The sequence below is a fragment of the Cyprinodon variegatus genome, unplaced genomic scaffold, assembly GCF_000732505.1.
Source record: "Cyprinodon variegatus isolate N-32 unplaced genomic scaffold, C_variegatus-1.0 Scaffold1134, whole genome shotgun sequence".
Taxonomy (NCBI): Eukaryota; Metazoa; Chordata; class Actinopteri; order Cyprinodontiformes; family Cyprinodontidae; genus Cyprinodon; species Cyprinodon variegatus.
In genome coordinates, this window is record NW_015151587.1 from 229,028 (window position 1) to 229,632 (window position 605).

At 57.9% G+C, this 605-nt stretch overlaps 1 protein-coding gene across 1 annotated transcript in view; it reads left to right on the top strand.

Annotated features, from left to right (window-relative positions):
• Nucleotides 1-277: 277 nt before the first annotated feature.
• LOC107101693 (ankyrin-3-like) overlaps nt 278-605 on the top strand; it is a gene marked incomplete at its 3' end in the record, with an annotated part of 10,204 nt that continues 9,876 nt past the window's right edge. Inside the window, exon 1 of the mRNA XM_015400699.1 lies at nt 278-491. Within this exon, the coding sequence (XP_015256185.1) occupies nt 357-491 (135 nt within the window). The remainder of the gene's footprint in view (nt 492-605) is intronic.

Consider the following 605-nt stretch of genomic DNA (forward strand, 5'->3'; position numbering starts at 1 on the left):
CTGCTAATGTTTTAATAAGTTTCTGCTGAAAGCGGAGCTGCAGCTCAGATTAAAATAATCCGGCCTGTTTCTGAGCTGAAGGTCCTCACTGCTGACAATCCAACATGGCCACCAGTGGCTGTCCGTCTGTTGGTCTGATTAAAGCAGAATCCCCCCCCCCCTGCTATGTGGACCACCCTCTGCCCACGCGCATAGCTCAGCCTGTGGGTGTAAAAATAGCCAGGCGGGGGGCGGGGGGGCTGATAGTGGTCAGAGTTGGAGTCAGAGGAGAAGCTAGCAGAGCTGCCTGGATCCTGGACACTTAACCCCCCTCCCCCTCTGGTTTCTCTGTGGATTATTGATGGCGGCCGTCCACCATGGGCAACGCAGCCCTCTGTAAGGTGTGCGGCTCAGACAAAGGCCTGAGACCCGCCGTGACCCGGACCGACCCGGACGGCCACCCGGGACCGGACTACTTCTGCCCCCAGCATTTCCCTGCTCAGCTGATGCTGGTAAGAGCTTCCTGTGACAGGTGCAGCGCCGGCAGCCGCTATTTTTACCCTCAACCTTCCTCTGATCATCGTCTTCATCACTAACCATCCTCAGAGGTTTGGCTCGGGGGGGGG